General features: G+C 36.9%; 2 protein-coding genes across 3 annotated transcripts in view; both read right to left on the bottom strand.

Moving 5' to 3' along the window:
• The window catches only part of LOC107161627 (uncharacterized), a 102,744-nt gene that overhangs the window by 36,798 nt on the left and 49,220 nt on the right, over positions 1 to 16,726 (bottom strand). The window lies entirely within an intron of this gene.
• Positions 1,486 to 7,447, bottom strand: Pits (Protein interacting with Ttk69 and Sin3A). Of its 2 annotated transcripts, XM_015508110.2 has the most exons (4): positions 6,263 to 7,447; positions 4,701 to 5,045; positions 2,518 to 2,993; positions 1,486 to 2,438 (listed from the first exon to the last, which is right to left on the bottom strand). In XM_015508110.2, exons 1-4 carry the CDS (start codon positions 7,071 to 7,073, stop codon positions 2,313 to 2,315), a joined length of 1,758 nt encoding a protein of 585 aa, XP_015363596.2. In that variant the 5' UTR covers positions 7,074 to 7,447; the 3' UTR covers positions 1,486 to 2,312. The 2 variants fall into 2 exon arrangements, with proteins under 2 accessions (XP_015363596.2, XP_015363597.2); XM_015508111.2 differs by lacking the exon at positions 4,701 to 5,045 and having other exon boundaries at positions 6,263 to 7,446.

Genomic DNA, 16,726 nt, shown 5'->3' with positions numbered 1-16,726 from the left:
ACGCGAGATATCTCATATATATTTATCTACTTAATCGTTAACAGTATTATTAACTAGCCAATCCTAGGATAGATATTAAACAATTTGGTCGTAAAAATAATTTTTCTGAAGGCGAGTAAAATCCACACGTGTATCGTGTATCAGCTCTCCCTCCACCCAACTAAATGTGTCTTTTAAATTTTAACTACCGTGAACTTAGATAATATTACATGTAGGTAATACTACCGAGACTTACGATGAGGCAAGTATAGTGCATACAACTGAAAATTGTATACAAATAATTTTTCGATATATACGATCAATAACCATTGCAAGCCACACGGGACACTAAATGACGTATATAACGGCTAAATGTATAGGTATATCGTACAATGTATTAGGTACCGTCAACACACCCGCTCGACATACACTGATGTACGGTGTCCGGGCCGAAGGGAGGTCTGTGTCGGTTATAATGTCGTGTGTGTGTTTAAAAACAGCAACAGCCCGGCAACGTCTCGACCCTATATATATGGTACGCTTACACAATATGCATACTTTTGTGATGCCGCCGCCGATCAATACCATTAGAACGTACCAACCCCTCTTCGACGCGAGCGACAGACTGACATGCCCGTCTCGCGTGTATATGTACCGGGGAGGCGTGTTCGAATACACAACTAGAGTATTATAATAATATTCGACATATACGCACGAAAAGGTCTTGCCGTGTAGGTGTAGCACGACGAGGTTTAGTCGCGGTGACGTCACACGAAAGTCTTGCGTGTGATGTGACGACCACACTTGCCGTCAGTTTTTACGCACGCGAACGAAACAAACCCCCGACCACCCATCATGCGTAGTATCGCACCGCGTTTATATTTTCATTCATGATAGACTATTACGGAATGTCATAACTGTCACGTGTATGTATTATGTAACATGATAACATAGAAATTATTTTAGAAGCCCATGATTTGATCGAGAGGGGACATCATCGAAAGATTCCCGCCATCCGAAAAGATGACATTGAAGCGAACCGACGATGGATTCCCGCCTGGATATCGAATAATCAAAAATGTTTTGACGCGTAAAAATCGTATCGATTATTACAAACAAATTAGGTACTGAATAAACATCGTAATATAGCAGCGACAAAAATGCGTTGCAGAAGCTTAGCAAATTCAAATTAGCGGGTATGGCGTCGCGTGTGACGTGCGTACAATAATTTATATAACGCAGACCAATCTTTTGAACGCGATCCAATCTGCCTCCACGTGGGCGAATTTTATTTTACGACTTCGATCGAGAATGACATCAACTTTCGGGAACGACACATCATTTTTTTTCTATATAACGATTATGTACCATAGATTTTAAATTTTAAGTATCCAACACGCGAGACTAGCATTTTGCAGAGTAAAACGACAACATTAGGTATATACACAATATAAAGTGTCTACTTATAAGACGTTACACAGTAGGTAATAAAATATTAAACGTGTCTGATGATTACCGATTTGTATTTTTATTATTATTAAAATACATTAGGGAAGAGGCGACGGGTGGGGAGAAACCACAAAATCTAGTACGATAATATTTTTTACAAAATATATACACACGCACGAGATGCAAACAAGCGAGATTGTGAGTTCCTTTACAATTGATCTCTGTTCGAAAACAAAAATTTCAAACGTAGTTTCAACGCTACCGGCCTAAAAATTAACTTTAGGGTACATAATTTAAAGCTAAAAAACAGTAATATACATTTTGTGCACTTAAGATTTATATATAATACTAATATACATATATTTGCTTTGACTAGCACAGTCTTAGGACCGTTTTTCTTAACAATTGTTTTACTTAAAAAATGTAAAATACAAACACGACTTGACTCAGTCTTGACGCCAAAGATTGCTCCCTTTAGTCTCCCTTCCATGTCTCGTCGACAGCGAGATTTCGAAAGAAAACGGCGGGGAAACAAGAACATAACAAGGCTAAAATTATTCTAAATTTTGCCTAAAAAGTAAAAATAAAGGATTGCCCCTACGGGAACGTACAACACCGTTATAATAGCTATTGGCATTTTCACGTAACGTAATAAAATTATTTTATACATAATGTAATATACAGAGGGCTTAATAAATAAATGCATATTTTACACCCGAGGCCTTGATCCTTCCAGGCCTAGAAGTCTGATAATCTGATAGGATCTGTAGGAGGTGAAGTTTCATATAACATAATAATATGATTATGTGAAACATGTTTACACAGTATATACTATAATATGACGTAATCAATAAAAATAAAAAAAATAATAATTATAATATAATTTATGAGTCTCGTTCTTTTTTCACTTTGAATTCTTCGCCCAGTATGGTGGCTATCTCGCCTTGCATGAAAGCCCAGGGCACGTTTGAATTAGCCAGTGGGCATTTTTCGCCACTAGGACAATACACCTGCGAAGCAAAAACCATACGAGTTTTAAAAACAAAAACAAAAACCAAAAAGATGAGAATTTGATGGCCATCGTCTTACCTCGGAGCCGGCTCCCTGTCGTTTGATGCTGTCCCTCGAGCACGGAAAACAAAATTTGTGATGGGGAACGGACGGGCACTGGACAAAGTGCGTGTCTTCCAACCGCTCTTGGCACAGCGTGCACTTGAGAGTAGCTGTGTTGGCGGCTGCGGCCGCGGCCGCGGCGGCAGCCGACGCATTCGTCAGCGGCACAGAGGGTGGAACTTGCGGCAACGTTGGTGTGGTGCCGTCCATAGGTGTTCCGGATGCGACGCCATCAGAACCACCGCCAACAGGAACTGATGCGTTCAAAGCGCTCCCTCCACCATTACCGTTGGCGGCTGGACCGCCGACGCCACCTGGGCCGTTAACGCCGGGACCATTGACGCCGGGCACGCCGGAACCGGGAGCATTGCCGCCGTTGGCCTCACTAGATGTCACAGTTGTGGAGCTGACGTGACGACTTCCGGATGACCTACGTCCGCTGGACGAACCGCCTACAAAACGCGACTTGTTAAAGAAAAAAAAAAGGACGGCAAATCAACAAATCTACTTCAAGCAACATAAACTAAAGTACGGAAGTGGAGAGAAAAGAATATCTCTATAAGAAAATTATTATTAGTTAATAGGTGGTGTAGTGGGATTCAGTAAAATATGATTTTATTTTGTTTAATGATATTTTAACAGAAATTATTGTACTATCTCAAAAATAATATTGAAATCATTTAAATATTTTGTATATCCCCACTCCTCAAAGATCCAGGACTTGATTATTTTTCTAATTTATGACTGTAGGAGTATAAGGCATGTTTAAGGCGGTATGCGGTCTCTTTTCCTATATTATGATACTCTAAACACATGGTAAAAAAAAAAATAGAAAATTCAAATTTCTCATTACAAACCATACAAACAGATTTAAAATTATCATAAAAAAAAAAAAAAAACACTAACATTTAACTACAAATCTATCTATTTCGATTAAAATTCATGTAAGGTGGGGGCAGTTGTGATGCGAGAACGGGGATTTCCGGCAGCGGTTATAAACGAGATTAGAAAAATACTTTCAGTGCACACCCGTTGGGTTAGCCAATGTGTCAAAATAATAATATTACTTTATTAAAACGGCACAATATTATTACTTATTATTAATGGTGGCTGGTGCCGTTGTGGCTTTCGAATACAGGTCGTGGACACGGCGTCGAAAAAATAAACTATCGCACGCATTTTTCAACATGTTATGGTTTTTATCCCGTAACACGCTGAGATAATCATTTTTGACCAATTTACAAGTTATATTTTAAACAATTAAGCAATGAATCCGCGATAAAGTTCCGCCACGTAATCAATATCTATTGCCATTAATTGAAAATGTACGAGCAAAAAAATAAAATAATATGTAATGTAGGAATTTTTTAATCAGTCATTTTACTTAACGACTATTAAAAACGCGGCCAGATACGAATCGTAACAAAACGAACAATCTAGACACATATTTCAACCGTAGTACAATTACTACGTAGTCAAATAGATACGATTTAATTGGATGTAAAGAATTTCCTAATAATGTTGTGCCGGCTGCGTCGAACGGCGAACGATAAGATAATATTATGGTACTATTTTCAACCGGCCGTAAAACAGTGTAAGTACTTGAACTATGCGCTCGTGATGATAAATTCGACGGAAAGCTATCAATCTATAAATACGAGTAATCTAATAAACTGTCACATGCACAGATTGATAAGGTGAGCATTTAAAGTGCACAAGAAGAGAGATGTACACGCGGCCTTATCTGACACGGTCGCCCCCTTACACTAGAGAGCCCACTTAACGATACGCGTGTTTGTTTTATCAGCACAACAACAAAATATTTGAACAGAATAAGAAATTACAGACCAACGAGATAAATTTAAATGAAATATAGAACTCGTTGTTATTAAAAAATGTACTGCTAAAAAAAACGTAGGTTTGTTTTTTAAAGAATAACTGGTGCGTATGCATCCACATCGTGGAGGGCATTGTAGTGGTGTGGTTGGGAAATTGTAGTGGTTGGTGGGGGGGGGGGAGTGCCGAGATGACCAAAATTATAAAAATTCCGTGGAGTGCAATAAACGTGTGTGCCGTCGGTTGAACTTTCGATACATTTAAACCAGCGCTCATCCTACGTCACGGGTGGATGGATAGATTTGGCGTGTAAGAATACATACCGGTGGAGTTTGGCGAGTGTTGAGATCCTCGGGATGCAGACCTGGGACCACCGGGCGCCTGGGCGGTGGGACCGATGGAACCGGGCGGGCTGCCGCGGGCGCTCTGTGGAGAACCGGGCGGCAGGTTATCGGCGACGCTCATCAGCGCCGCCATCGGGTTGCTGGGCCCGTTCTGCTGATTTTGCGCGCCCGGCTGCCCGCCGCCGCCAGCACCGATCGTTTGCATGGACGGTGGCCCGTCCGTCGGCGACCCGGTCGTCCGGCCGGCGGCCAGCGGTGATCCAGCCGCCGGTCCGTTTCCGTTGGTCATGCATTGTTGTGCCACGGCGGCCGACGCATATCCACCTGGCGCACACAAGGGACGATCAGTAAAAATAAAAAAATAAAAAACAAGCAAAACAGACAAACAAAAACTGGACCGTAAATCCGAAAAATAAGAACGTGTAATAAGATGTGGCCCGAACAGGCAGTGCATGTAAGTCAAAATGAAAACAGAGTTAGTAAAAAGAATGAAAGTAAAAAAAACGCAAGACGCAGAGCTATATGTGGCCGTTTGAATAAAATATCACGATATACCTAATTTAGATACCTTTTTTTTACCACGTGTTATTTCGTATTTAATAGGTCATTGACGACGACAATGGTTTCCACACCCCCGATCGGTAATTCCCTCAAGCATGCACGCGGAGCGAAATATCCGCATTCTAGTCAAAACGCACGAAAATGCACCCGTTGTTTCCGCCCACCACTACTACAACAACCCACCTGGTACGCAAACAACAATCAATCACCACAACGACGGGGGAGCGGAACAGAACGATCGGATCATCCGATAAAACATTCTCGTAGAAAATGAGCGCAAGCGCAATGGAACGTAATACGTACGTGTGCATGTGTACGCATTACGTCACTAGACTCGTTGTACACGGGTAACGTTGCCAAATCTATCAGCGACCGACCGACCGACCGCTCGCCCACCCCCCAGAAACGCAAAATAAATAAATCGGGATTCCATATTTTCTCGAGTGCTTTTTGGTCCTACTACCAAGGTCATTGGACCACAGAAAAGGTGAATTTTGCTGATCGACCGCACGTCTCAATATATTATGAAATATTAATAGTGGCCTGCCGGTTGAACCAGGTCGGGGAACTGGATCCTATGACGTCACGGCCCATTCGTCAGCCGACGTATTGTTTTGTGGCCGTCGAGGAATGTATTATCGACGATCTCGATACGCTCACGCCCTCAACCGTTGCGCGCGACCACTTAACGCTAAATATAACCGCTCGCCGGCTTAACAAAATTAATACGTCACAGAGGAACGTCCGAGATAATGAACAATAATCCTTCAATGATAGTAGCATTAAACCCGATGTACATACATTTGGGTAGGATAGGCAATAATTTTATTATATCCCGAAAAACTATAAGGTACCTACAGTATTATTAATCTCGGGATGTGAAATAACTAGCAATGACGTCGTCGTCAGACATTGCAATCACCACGTTACCTAATGCCGGAAGAATTATTTAATATTTAATAAGAGGTGAAAACACTTACTGGATGTCTTGAACGTGGACGTGTCGAATGATGTGGTCCTGATTGGGTGTTTAGGTTCGGCTTTGAACGACCGCTCAACGAAAGGAACGGCGAGACTGACGGCTGGCAGCGATTCGCCTCTCTGTAGCGGCGGTCGCTGCTGCTGTTCTTCCATCATGCGCTTGTTGCCTTCTGAGTGGTGATCGTCGTCATCGGCTTGCGTGCTCAGCCCGCGTTTCAGGCCCTGGCCACCGGCTTGGGCTCGGCTCGGAATGTGATGCGCCATGTGTTGCTGTTGCTGTTGTTGTTGTTGCTGTTGCTGTTGCTGTTGTTGTTGTTGCTGCTGGCTCTGCGACAAGCGCACCGATGTCCGACTCATGGCCACCTCGTGGTCGACAACGTGACCGCCACCCGGCCTACCGGGATATTCCATGAGTGTGGACCGCTGATGGTGCAGGGCCGCATAGTGCGATGTGGCCGCGGCCGGTGGCGGAGGCGGTGGAGGTTGTTGTGTTTGTCGTGCGGCCAGCTGGTGTGCTTGCGGTGGCAATCCAACCACTTCCAGAGTACCGTTTTCGTGTCGATGCGAGTTTTTCGGGTGGTGCGCGTTGACGGCAGTGGACCCACCGCCCACGGCCGTGGACCGGGCTGATTCCTGGAATCCGTGGGCCCGTTTCATTTGCCTGGCCGTTTCGATCACCAACTCAATGCGGTCGGCTCCTTCGTAGTTGACGCACCCGCGGCACACGGGCTCGGTGAAATCGTGCAACATTGCCCATGGCATACGGGGCAAGTCGCACAGGTAACAGTGTTGTCGCTTACTCATCTGCATGATTTTTTGGACGATATTTGCGCGTGGTCTAATGGTAGTCGACAGATATATTATTATTTAGCAGCACTGCACACTTGATGTTGTCGTTGAGCCGTTATTGTATTTGCTTTCAATAAACGTCACTAGATTAAAATCCATATGACCAAATTAAAAATTTAAAAAAAAAAAAATACGAAAAAAAACCAAATCAATAGTAATAATAATAATCCGTACGCGCGAGAACACGAACGACGGATATCAAAACCGCGTATACACGGGCGCGTACACACGGAAACTGAACGTAACGTCGTAACCGCGCCACACAGCAAACGCAATGAACAGCCGTAGTCGTAGTGGAGTGACGTCGCTGCGGTGATGGCAAGAGCTGAGGGCGGTGTGACCGGTCTAGGTACGAGAACAGTGTGGTGAGGGGGGCGACGACGATGATGATAGAGGAGGTGGTGGTGTAGGTGACCGTGCGCGCGCGGGCACAACGATCCGCGTGTGCGTGTGTTGTCGCAGCGCTGCCAACCTTCTAGAGTGGCGGTGTGGCGAGAGCGGGGTTTCCGCAGCACGGCCAATGAACAATCGGCTTCTCTGGAGTTCGACGCGCGCGTGACGTATCTACCAGAACTCGTACGTGAAAGCGACCCTCCAGGACGCGCATGCGCCGGCATTCACCGCCGTAATCGTATTTTATTTTTATCATTGATCCGAAAACCCCGCGCGCGCGCACCGACACCAAAAACACACCGCGCATGCCGACCCTACTCTTCCGCTTATCCATCAACCGGGTCAGACGTCGTCGACGATGCCCTCGGCGAACGGGTGTCGGGTGTTGTCGGGACGCGGGCGAGGACACGGCAGCTATGCGTGTTGTTACGGTCGTCGGCTATGGTGTGTCTATGGGTGGGTCGGCGGCGGGTGGCTGGGATGGAGAATATACGTCACGCGAGATAAAAACCGAACCGCTGGTTGTTCGGAGGCGTGCGCGCGCTGGCGCAGAGGAACAACGGTGAATAATGAGCAGAAAAAAAATACACAAATACACAATATTGAATACATTCACACGAACGCCGGATACCCGTGTAGACGATAATCGTGAAGTATCAATAACTGCTTATTTTTCTGCTATAACGCCTCCGAAGTCAGAATATAATAAAATATTAAATTCATGTCGCGATACACTATAACACAACAACTTACTATAAAACGTTAGGTCGATTTGAAACTGTTAGTCAAACGCCATCTGCAGTTGTCGATAAATTGGTTAGGTGTACTGTTGTAATAATTTTATAATAATATTATGACCACAAATGCATTTTTGTTGTTGTTTCCGAGGTGTCAGAATAATTGCGATGGCGATAACTTGACAATTTGCGACAGATTCTCACGATCTATGGATGTGTTTGCGTTTTGTTTTAGAGTTTTTCACGCGGTGTTCGATTTCATATTATCATTGTTGCGCAAAGCACTTAGATATTCTCGGAAATGCAACGGCCGACGTTCGCCACGTCGTAGAATAACAGCTCTTGCCCTATTATCTTATTATTTACAATTTTGGATAAAATCCTACATAATTCGCTGAAGAAATGTTATGAATTTACAATAACTATAATATAGTGACTAAGCGTAAAATTACTAAAATTAATAACTACTATAAGTCGATAACATAATATTTTAGTATTATAGAGACCCAGTCTTCAAAATCTATGTCATGTGAATTATTATTATCTGGTTTCTGTATACACGTGTATATATAATTCGGTTGTTTATAGCGACGGGTGCAACAATTACTACGAGAGAGATTGGGTATTTGGGTGAGGTGGGTGAAGGACCGTAGAGACCACCCTCGGTGAGTGAATAGTAGTAAAAAAGAACAAACTACCAATGATTCCCATGTGTTTCATGAATAACAGGGATGCTGAACAATGTCAAGGTCACTTTTTCCCTATACGACCGGAGGTGGAACATAATAAACAAACCCTCTCACGTTCGTGAGAGAATCCCAAACACATTGTTTTTTTTTTCTTTCATTTTATGCGTCCATTCTCTATACACGCACGTTTTGTATTCACCTGCTGTGATATTCCGGGCGAGGTCGAAACCGGTCTAAGGTCTTTATTATTATTATCATTATTTTTAAGAACTTCGTTTTCACAATATATAGTTATTATTATTATTATCACACAGCATTGCTTTTGTTATGAAGAGACCACCTTCCGAATTAACAAAAAAAATAAAATAAAATCCAAGAAACTTCATTCAATATTTTGTCAGAGCATTTTAGAAAGCTGTACAACCGGTTGTTTCAATGTCCGATTAAACAAATGTTTATATTGCACATCTTTAATATAAGTTATAACCAAGCCCTATCGAAATTCCTCATAATAACTGCTTTATTTCTACGATATATTCTATTTTTTTTTAAATGAACATCCCAACATTTCAGCTCTCTGCAGCTTAAAAGTTAGATTTCATAAGGAAACTTATAAGTTTGAAATAACTATGGTGTTTAAAATTAACTTCATAATCAACAAGTTTAGTTTTAAAAAACCTATATTAATTCTTAAGACATCGCGTTATGTCTGAATAATCTACGGACTACAAAGATTACAGTTCACATGTTTATCGTTTCGCAATAATTAAAATATAGTACCTAACTTTAATCTATCAAATAACTGAAATTACTAATGACTAATGAGTATAGCAGATAGTACCAAGTACTATGAGATAAATTGAACATGTATAAGAAAATTGTTCCGAATTTTAGTTATTATTTATATTATGTAGCCCTTTATAGTATGAGAAGTTGATATAAATGAATGTGAGATATTTTTTAATATTTACATTAAACAGACATAATTTACACTGTAACGGAAATAAAATGTAATAATTGACCTGTATAGATCTTATCGTAAGTAATCGAAATAAATATCTAGATATTGTGTAAAAACACTAAAATCACTGTATAGTGTATAGAATAAAATATATTAAATACATTTTGTAATAACTTATGAAACGTGAACTTTCAAGAAATTTAGAGAAAATCTGAAACAAATCTATTTTAATATTCGATATTCAATGAAGCTTTTGAGTGTTGCATATGTGTGTGTAGTGTACTCCTTCACAATAATTAAATATGTACATTTAGCCGTACTTCTTCGGTGCTGATAGTAAAAAATAATAATACGTTACAATTTATATAAAATTATAGATCAAAAATTGTTTGTTATTTAATTTATATTAGAAATAATTGTTACATAATATAGTTACATATATTATTTATCATGGTTAATTAATATAGTAGTGATTAATCTCTGGTAGTTCAAAACTGTACGAAAACAAAAATTATAATTATTATAGTTAACATTTTATTGACAAACAGTTATAGACGTTATAGTAAACTAGTTACTAGTATCAATACCACATATTTTTCCACCATGATAATTGATAAAAAATATGAATGTACATTTTACATCAACATTTAACTTGGCAATGCTAATAACATCTGAAAAATAAGTTTTAACAAGGTAACTGGACAGGCGAAAGAGGACAAAAAGTATCTTATGGGTATTTATTATATTATTGTTATATAGGTACTATTTTATTAGGTATTCTACTTTTTTTTAGTGAAAACAGATAAAACATTACAAATAACAGTTTAAAATCTATAATTAACTTGATCGTAATTTGTTGGATTTTGTAATAGATTTTTTCATAATTTTTTGGTTTTTGGGCTTGGAAGTTACGTTTTGAAATCTGTTTACCACTAGTAGTCACTGACCAGTGACCACACAATCTTTTAAGTCATAACACTAAGGTCGTCCTAAGGTTTGAAACTATTTTGCCTCGGGCCTCATTTAGAACAATTATTACCTAAGCAAAGATGGACTTGTATATATTAGTCAGATATTGTACTCAGACTTAATCATTACTAAAATCTTTTTAATCTCTTTCTTTGTGAAATTTCAATAATATAATTTCATTTCTTTTCCGTAGTAATTATAACATACAAACAGACTTCGTTTTCAGTTATCTTAAATTATAATAGATACATATTATTTTCATCTATTAGTATTGAAGTATAGAAATTAATGAAATTCGAATTAGGATAAAGATATCCAATTTTTGTTAGGGTTTGATTGGTCAAATTTGGAAACATTTTGCAAAGATCTGATTATTTTTTTTTTATATAATATTACCGTGTGATGATAATTTAGAGCCCCAACAATCAGTTTACTCTTAGTTCCGAATAACTTAATGATGGCTTTGCGTATAGATAGTATGTTCACATGGTATCGGCCGTATGTATATATTTAATATATATATTTTGTATGTAGGTACATCCTTGGAATGTACCCTGCCCTTTGGTAGGCGGAATAAAATATAGTGATGGTTTATGAATTTGGGTTAAGCTCCAAACGTGGGGTAAACGTCTAGAAAAATATAAAGAGAAACGAATTTATTAGCAAAGCCATCGATGGCCGCACCTTCAATTCACACACAACTTATAAAACTTTGAACTAGCTGTATATTGAAGCTCCGCAACGATCGTCAGTTTTATATCAGTATATAGATGTAGGTATTTACGACATAACGTGTCGAATCCACCGTGTCGGCACCGTTGACACGACATGATGCACCAACGCTGACGACATTGACACGGTCGTGATGAGGACGACGGTCACATCACGAACGAATTTCCGGGTCAATAAACTCCATGTTATCAACTCTCAGCAGCCGAACTACACGACTTGTGCACGCGCGCTGCAACAGACGGATTGGATAGGATATTTTGGTATATGATCGCGTAACGGTACTTCAATATTATGTACGATTATGCGGCGTACAGCATAATAATAATAAAAATAATAAAATAATATATTTTACACAAACCCGATGTGATCGCGCCGGTTTAAAACGATTACGAAGATTTTCGAAGAGAAAATGCCGGCACAGAAGAAGAGGGAAAGAAATAAATTATAAAATTTAAAAGAAATTCAAACGGGTATTGACTATTTACATGTGTAATTCATTCAATAGGTACTCGCTTCGGCTTTCACCGGTTGAATCGTGACGGATGCTACAAATGATAATAATATGATATTACATTATTACGCGATATCGTGGTATGTGAATGGAATTCTGAGTGGCCGTTACGATAGAAGAACACCAGAACCCACGATTGTTTTTTTTTTCGTCAAGTGCACGTATAGAGTTTAATGCGACACGTACATGACGGTGACAACGTTAACAATATTATTTTAAACACGACATTAAAATAATAATAATTTAATACCTTACGCCATGTTATTATTATTATAAATTGATAATAATAGCGACCGCGCGTGGAGATCGAGTTCGTCGACCCTGCCGGCCGCGCCGGGTGCGTGTGCCAGGCGGGGCGGCGAATAAGCGGTTGCGGCTGCGACAGTGGGCGAGCGGGACACGCGGAGATCGTCGTCGACTGCGGCGGCGGCGGTATGGCCGCGTGACGTCACGTTCTACATTCACACGGCAGTGGAAAGAAAGTTCTTGGTTACGTTATTACGATCGTTGTTGTAGGTCAAACGGTGGTGCCTGGCCGTCGACGGTATCCGTAGCCATCGACGCTGTTGCGGTGGTGGTAATAACCGACCCGTTAGTGTCCTCCTATCCATCGTGTGTAATATGCACGTATCATGGTACAGAGTGTATGTCGACCGAGTGTACGTAAGTATGCGACGAGTGTCCGCGTAAATGTGCGACCGTGTGTAAGTACTAAGAAGGCGTGAACGTCCCGAACAACGGCTTTGTGTATTATACCTCGTTTGGCTCGGCGTCAAACAGCTGAATAAGTTATGTATGAACACATATTATTTGTGTGGGAGTGTAACACATAAAGAATGGAATTATCGTTCAGCTCAAACTCCTATTTCTCATAATCATTCATACAATATGCCGTAAAGGCACAATATTTATTGTCTTGAACATAAAGTATAGTATTATGACATTACAGATTATTATAATGAAATACTTTTTTTTTTTTTGATTGAAAAACGGAAATGTTTCTCACAAATATAAAACACGTATTCACGGCGCCCTCAAATATAATGTAAATATCATAATATGCTATAAATCATATAATATTGTATATTATTGGAGATTTAATTTTTTTGTTTACATAATAATATATTTGTAAAAGTTATCAAGGTTTTTGCCCAAACGTGATTAAATTTGAAAAAATGGTATCTATCAATTGATGTTCAAGTGTTATCAACATTGTAGCCTTTTAAATATATTTAAAGTTTATAACATTTTGATAAAACACCAGTACTATACCAACACTCAAGTGATATGTTTATAAGACCTTATAACCAAAAGCTATGTAAAATTAATGAAAACCATTTACTTAAGTTAAATTCAGAGCATGCGATGAATGAATTACTGTATTAGTATAATAATATATATGTTAATAATAATAATAATAATAATTCTAATATTTATACTTGTATTTTCTAAACATGATAAGATTTTCAAAATATTTTTGCCATTTTACTTGAATCTAGAAATTTTGTCAATGGGGCCTGTGCACTTGTCTACTTATATTAAAGTAGTCTTAAACTGTGGTGTAACTCTAAAAAAAAAATGGCTGCAGATACGTTAAATGTTCAGTGTTCTCTGAATGTTTATATCAGAATTTTCAATTTTCAAGTGTTTTGATTCATGTTTATTTATTTATAGGCATTGGAAATGTAATATAAGACTCCTCACACATTGTTTCAATAGCAGTTTAAAAATACTTAGAATAATTTTTTATTAAGCATTTATAATTCAAATTTTGATAAAATTTATTTAATTGAAAATTTCCAAATTTTTTTGAACTCAAAAATGTATAAAATCTTTAATTTTTATACCTGAAAAATTAAAATTAAAAATAAGGTTTCATATACTGTAACCACGATATTTAAACAACATATAAGCACATTTTTTTAAAGACATTTTCAAATTTTTACAAAATTACATATTTAAACGAATACCTATTAACGATTTTAATTGTTTTATTCTATTTATTAGAAAAAAATTAATATATTTGATACATATAATGAAATTTCCAAATACAATTTATGGCATAAATTAATTTAACCTGCAATAATACTAACTACTAATGCCTAATAAGTAAACTAAATTAATTTAACATGAAATAAACTTAGTAAAATTTTGACTGACATACCATTTTTCGTATACAATGATTGTACATTATTATTGAATTAAAATATAACACACCTACTGCAATGATTCTATTGGCCCTTAGGCCTTAATGTACAGCAAAGCATTACCGATTTACCACCGTTTATTACTTTTAACTATCAGGGTTTAAGGTTAATATTTTGACAAAGTTAAACGATGTTTAATCATTCAATTTCGATTATAATAATTATTTCACCTCAAGCAATCTCAGTAATAATGTTATAATTAAAAAGTTTTACATAATATATTATTATCCATGCAATAGTATATTTTATATATAATGAATTTTCAAAATATTTTGTTTAATTTTAAACTTAAACGAACCTTATTTCATCATTTTACATGAATAAAAGCTACTCTATACCTAGCTATAATTATCATAATTCATATTATTTTAAATATAATATGTGGCTTGGTGAGCCGCGGTCGTACGTTCAATCTGCGGAAACGCATTGAGCGTACGTACCAGCCGCATTTGCTAGCTCCCGGATGGGTGACCACCCGGGATTTTTAGCAACGTATCCTTGCCACACATACACAAACACGTGATACAACCGTAGAACCCTACCCACTTAAAAAAACCTACTAACATATACACAAAAATAACTCCTACCATACCACCCCACACCCAATGACCTATGTTTCCACGGGTTCCCCTCACAAAAATAAATAAATAAATAAATAAGTAAATAAATATGATATTTGATTTTGAGAAAAATAAGCTCAACCTTACGTATTACTAATAAAAATTACTAATAGCAATATATAAATTTATGTATAAATATTTAATAAAATATCCTTAGAAAGTTAGAAATATAAATGCTGTTACACTATCTTCGCTTAGAATTGTTTTTGTATATCATGTAAATGTAATGATTTATCATTGAATTAATAAATATCATATTATATAGTTATTTATAAAAAATTTTAACATATCCACTACAATGCCTGTGCTCAATGACAAGGTATACTTTCTGAACGGCATAGCAATTAATGACTTCCTCATTTTTTAAAATTAATTACCTATTAATTATAATACTAATGAATTGACATTAAAATTGTTTCGTTGTCAATTTTATTTTGAACGTTCAAAGTCACTTGTTATTATTATCAACTGTATGTTTAAACAATATTAATATAGGTATTATAAATTGTTAAAAACTGATACAATAATAGTACAATTAATATTAGTTAATCTATACATCTGGTTTAGTTTACATAAATAAAATTAAAATTATTATGAAGTTATACATAAATGCCTACTGATAGGATATTAACCTATTATAATATGTTTTATCTGAATAATTCTCAATAAATAACAACATTATCAAGAAATTAATGATAAAGGTAACTTTCTTTGAAAAATATATTTTGTTTCATGATAATAACAACAACAAAAATATAATTAATAAATGCTATAATATAGGCATAAAATCCTTTATCATTTCAACTATATTGAGGTTGAGGTTAATATTACATTAAATAATAATTAATTGCCACACTATAAAGTCTACACATCATAATAGCCTGAATATATTATAACATGAATACATAAGTACTGTAGATAACTGCATGAAACAACTTAATAATAATATATTAATCAAATTTTAAAAATATGCCAATATAAAACGTATAAGACGAATACATAATTAAATAGTAAGCTAAATGTAAAAAGATTTTTTTTTTTGTAGCTTTTAAGTGTTTTGGTTTATAAAGTACAAGAATATTTATCTCTAATGATTAGACGATGTACAGTTCTGAAGTTTATTTATTAATATGATTTATGAATAATTAAACGAAAGTTTCCAAAAGAAATAAGAGATACGAAATACAATATTTCAGTGCACTGTTTGTTTTCTCTTTGACCCACGTACAAACATAATAACATTTCGATTAGTATTATAACCAATATCGTATTATTAATTTTAGTATAGAGTAAATTAATTTATTATTAAATGTAAAGTAAGAATTTTTCCCTGGGTACCTAATACTTTTATTGAAATTTGAATTTTAAAGTAAAATATAACTATGCTCATACCTCACCTAAAAATGAAAATATCAATGTTATTAGGTGCTCTATTCTTACCTCTAAGTTTGAGAATAAGTCAACTCACTGTGGCAATAAAGCTAACAACACAAAATTGGTTCTGCTGATGAAAAATTTGATATGTTGCGTGTGGAGGTCAAAGAGAGAAAACAAATAGCGCTGCACGGACATCCTATTAAACATGGTGCGTTTTATGGATTTGTTAATCATTACTGCAAGTATATAGTTACCAACTTTAAGAGTTGATTATTGATCATACCATACCACATGAATAATCAACACCAACCACACCAACATCAATAATAAACATTGAAAATAAGATAGGTTTTTTATTTAATATTATAATTTTAAAATAAGAACATTAACATATTATGCATTCTTGGTTACGAAGTAT

This window comes from Diuraphis noxia, unplaced genomic scaffold (genome assembly GCF_037042655.1).
Source record: "Diuraphis noxia isolate RWA-SAM2 unplaced genomic scaffold, SU_Dnox_SAM2 contig0002, whole genome shotgun sequence".
NCBI lineage: Eukaryota > Metazoa > Arthropoda > Insecta > Hemiptera > Aphididae > Diuraphis > Diuraphis noxia.
This window is presented reverse-complemented; position numbering and strand designations above follow the sequence as displayed.

What these genes read in the sequence shown, in the direction of transcription:
- Pits (XM_015508110.2), bottom strand. Translation starts at nt 7,073, where the DNA reads ATGCAGATGAGTAAGCGACAACACTGTTACCTGTGCGACTTGCCCCGT. An exon ending in ACACTCGCCAAACTCCACCG is followed by an intron (nt 2,994 to 4,700) that starts GTATGTATTCTT and finishes CGCGTTTTGTAG; the next exon opens with GCGGTTCGTCCAGCGGACGT. An exon ending in GACAGGGAGCCGGCTCCGAG is followed by an intron (nt 2,439 to 2,517) that starts GTAAGACGATGG and finishes TTTGCTTCGCAG; the next exon opens with GTGTATTGTCCTAGTGGCGA.